Raw genomic sequence first — 4,623 nt, 5'->3', positions numbered from 1 at the left:
ACATGTCTATATCTTTGGCTGAAACTGTATATATCCATATTTTATTAGATTTACATAAATATATTGCGTGTTTAATAATTTTGAAAGTTTGACTTAATTTTTATGACTTGGCCAATGAATATTTTTAACTTGAACTTAGATGTTGATTTTATCATTTCATAGCAGCTGTCATGATTAATCAACCACTGCACTAACTTGGATTTTTTATTGATTTTAAAAATTGTATAGCTTGTGTAACCTTCCTATTTTTCAAGACTTGAATGCTAAGACATTACTCTCTGATTATTTGAGATATATCTGGTAATAACTTATTAATGGTTAAACTGCTATAATTTATATGCTGCTCATATATATAGAACATGGAATCAAGTTCTTTGTTAAATTTGGTGGTATACTAAGCTCTGGATATATGTGATCCAAAATTACTTCTGGATTCACTAATATTTGACATTTTTATTTTAATGACTTTCTTTGTTTAATAATTGTATTCATAATTGAATTTATATTAGCAGCATTAAATTTGAAAGGATACGAATAAAGTCCATTTTATACTTGAGGAATTTTGTGGGTGTTTGAAGGCGGGGGGACTGAAAGAAGTTCGCAGCTGTAATTCAAAATTACTAAGGACAAAACTGAATCTCTGAAATGTCACAGGCTGTGATAAAGACACCCATCAGAGTCACAATCAAAACCTCGATTGGATATAAATAAAAATCAGGAATAAACCAGAGGAGATTGAGTCTCACAAAATCTACATTCTAAACTCAAGTCAGCTAAGCATCTGATTGGATTTATGCTATCCACTTCAGTGTTTACATCTAATAGAGAAAAGACTAGGATTTCTGAAGACGATATCAAATTGAACCTCTGTAATATTACATATGCAATGTGTCATACATAAAATTATATAAAATATAAAACCAGAAATTTGTGACACATAACGAAAATGAAACAGTTAACAGAAGCATACTATGAATGATTCAATTGTGAAATTAGTAGACAGCAGTTAAAAATAACCATTATACAGTTTGAAACGTTTTTAATAAAGATAGATAATAAAGAGATAAAATAAAGAATTTCAACAGAGAAATGGAAAACTAGGTTAGGCTTAAAAGCAGACTTGAACAACAGAGGAAATGATCATAACTTTTTCATATAATCCAGTGCTTGCAATTCATTTGAGCACAACAGTGAATTAGTGGGAAGTTTATAACTTTAGAATTAGATTTATTTGCCTTACCTTCAGAACACTTCATACTTTTAGTTGTTTTAATGAAACTACTTACCCTTACGTAAACTCTCCAAAATTCTTAGTACATTACTTCCTGTTTTAAATGTTCACCTGTTAAAGAAATTTATATTTCACGAATAGTGAAGGCAAAAATTGTTACTAAGCATAAATTGTGGGCAACATCCCTTTAGTACATTACTTCCTGTTTTAAATGTTCACCTTTTAAAGAAATTTATATTTCACGAATAGTGAAGGCATAAATTGTTACCAAGCATAAATTGTGGGCAACATCCTTCACCAATTACATTTTTTCTTTCTTAATGTGGAGGAGAATGCTAAATAATTTATAGCTGTCTTTATAGACAAGTTAACTAGAGTGATAAGTAGGTGAAAGACTAATATGACTATAAAGTAAAAGAGTAATTTTCAACTTGCTGACTTATTAAAATGATAAAAGGAACATGTGTAAAAAGTTTAGTTCAAAGACATTTTTAGCATAACTAAATATTTCTTTCCAGATGTTTAATTGTTACAGAAGTACTATGAATATTGTTGTTTATTCCAAATCATTTTTGAGCAAAACAAAAGTAATTCTTTCAAATACTGACTAAATTTCCTAGGCAGGAGATAATTTGCATTCAATCATCAATAACTGATTATAGGATAGAATAGAATTGACATGAACTGTGCATTTGGATATTCATATCTTCCTTGTGTTAATTGGGATATGCTTCTCTAATTCAGAATAGCAGTACAGATTTGACTAATTTAGAAACTTACGGTAAATAATCTGATATTATGAGACCCTGAAACACCCTCTAAATTCTACATGCTAACACCTTAGCCTCTTCATCGCATTTTTTATCTCTTTATTTCTTAGAGTATAAATAGCTGGATTCAGGAGGGGTGTGATAACTGCATAGAATACAGCAAGAAATTTGTCCACCCAAGTGATACTGATTGGCCACAGATAGATGAAAATACAGGGTCCAAAGAACAGCACCACCACTGTAATGTGAGCAGTGCAGGTGGAGAGAGCCTTGGATGCTCCATCTTTAGAGTAAAGGCAGACAGTAAACAGAATATAGGAGTAAGAGGTCAACAACAGGATGAAGCAGATGGTTGCCAGTACTCCACTGTCAGCATTTATTAACATTTCCAGAACATAGGTGTCCATGCAGGCAAGCTTGATTACCAATGGTATGTCACAGAAAAAGCTATCCAATGCCGTAGGTCCACAGAAAGGCAGCTTGACAATCAAAACTGGTTGGCTTGGTGAATGCACAAAGCCAATGATCCACGATGTAATTACTAACCAAATGCACATTTGTCTACTCATGATGCTGGGTTGCTTTAAACCATGAGCCCTCAAGTTGACTACTGAGTGCTGTTTGCATAACCTAGGAACTTTCATCTGAAAATAAAAACATGAAATTAGATTTTCTGAGCAAACTGTATATAAATTCGGAAAATTTCTTGTACATTGGTGATAGAAGTGTGCCCTGGAATGATCACCTTGAAAAAAACACTCTGGCCTTATTTTGTAAAACTCAATGTTTCCATATCCTGTGACCCAACTGGAATTCACTCTAGGGTAGATTGTAAACTGTACACCCTTTGTACAGTTTACAAGGTGGACTCTTGTAGATGCATCTGAAGGGAAATGCGCCTGCTTGTCTACTAATAGGACAAAGTACAAATAAATTCTGAATATATAAATAAGTGGGTCAAATGTCAAATACCTAACACAGAATAGCTACCACAATAAGTACATAACTAACATTCAAGAATGAGTTCAGAGGAGTTGGCTTAGAGAAGGGTTTGGTTTGTTTGTGAAGAACTATGATTTCAATGAGGCATTGACATAAAAATAAATGATATGATTTGAAAAGAAATGATAAAACTTTAAAAATAAATGTTCTATGAATGGTAATTGACATAGAAGAAGTACGATCATTGATCAATGGCTATATGAAATATGTTTTATCTTTCTTTAAAAATCATTACTATTGCTCTTGGTATTTCAAATTTTCCTATAATTGAGTTTGAACTACTCCCATTACTTTACACAATGAAAGTTATTTTATTGATGTTGTTTGTAAAATTCATCAGTAGTACCAGATGCCAGGACAGAAAAGAAGCAGTAAATTAACAAATTCCAGCCGTAGATTGACTTCCTTCTTATATTCTCGGGTTAAACCAGCAATATTTCCTTGTGTATCCTCCTCACTTCAAGTAGGAAAGGAACAAGAGTCTCAGTCCAGCGGGTTATAACAAAGACATTAATGGCCATGCACGAGTCTTGACTAAAATAGACTTTTTCTTTTAATTATAAAGGAAAATTATTATATTAAAATAATCCACATTCATGTCCTTTTAAACACGGTAAAATTTAATTTTCAAGTCTATGCGAGTTTGGAAACAGGAAGCCCCAGATTCCTAGGCTCAGGAGCAAATGACTCAAAGCAGAACCGAGCAAAACGGATTGAAATGTAGGGAGAAACCAGAGGATCCCCTTCAATTCTCTCTGTTCGTGTCAGATCGGCAGTGATATCCTCCCTTCATTTCTGATTTCAGCAATCTCAGTCTTTCAGCTCTGCGTGTTTCTCTTTTCTGTTTCATTTTGTCTGTGCAGCTAATCATTTGCTGATGGTTCCTTATTCCAAAGAACCTTGGCTTAACAGATTTTTCTCTATTGGTTTTCTTTTTATTCCTCTCTTTTTTCATTAATTTCATTTTTTTATCTAATTTTGGGTTCCGTTTCTCTTATTAGTCTGTGAAGGTAAGAAGTTAGGCTGCCGATTTGAGACCAATTCTGGTTTTCTTTTCTAAGCTGCAAATTTCAGAATCATGTGAAAACTAATTTCTTTCTCTAAATGACTTTCCCATGCCTGGAATTTCTCAGTCACCTAATTTACATGTGTTTCATTCTTGTGAGATTGAACTTCCGTAGAACCTGTAAAAGTCTCTGAGTTGAATGCTTAGTGAGTAGGATGCACACTCCACCACATTTGCTTTTGCACCCATTTGTCTTCAGCAATCATGACTGGAAGGTGAGCATCGTGGAATGCCAGTTTAATAGAACAAAGTGTTCTTGCATTGAGGGAGTACTTGAGTGGCGTCTCACTGTCCATCTGTTACCTTAATACTAAGACTATAAGTATATGCACATCATGCAAAAATATTATTATAATATATCTAACACAAATTTGTTTTATTCATTTCAAACATAGGATTAGGTCTTACATTTTGCTGTTGCTAGTTGCCTTCAACTCATTTTACACTCACAGAGATCTTACATTTACCAAAACCCTGCCTGGTCCTGCACCTCATAGTCATTGACAGGGTCACCTGCTCAGTCTATCACATTGAGGGCCCCTCTGTGTCGCGGA

The 4,623-nt window shown here is 33.6% G+C and overlaps 1 protein-coding gene across 1 annotated transcript in view; it reads right to left on the bottom strand.

Annotated features, from left to right (window-relative positions):
• Positions 1–2,063: 2,063 nt before the first annotated feature.
• Positions 2,064–4,623, bottom strand: part of LOC115868694 (olfactory receptor 4K3-like) — a 2,888-nt gene continuing 328 nt past the window's right edge. The window contains exon 2 of the mRNA XM_030884903.1: positions 2,064–2,645. Coding sequence (XP_030740763.1) covers positions 2,064–2,645 — 582 coding nt within the window. The remainder of the gene's footprint in view (positions 2,646–4,623) is intronic.

This window comes from Echinops telfairi, unplaced genomic scaffold, assembly GCF_000313985.2.
Source record: "Echinops telfairi isolate 266 unplaced genomic scaffold, ASM31398v2 ScPeMD7_18;HRSCAF=68, whole genome shotgun sequence".
Taxonomy (NCBI): Eukaryota; Metazoa; Chordata; class Mammalia; order Afrosoricida; family Tenrecidae; genus Echinops; species Echinops telfairi.
The sequence above is the reverse complement of the archived record's forward strand: the minus strand, read 5'-3'. Positions and strand labels throughout refer to the sequence as shown.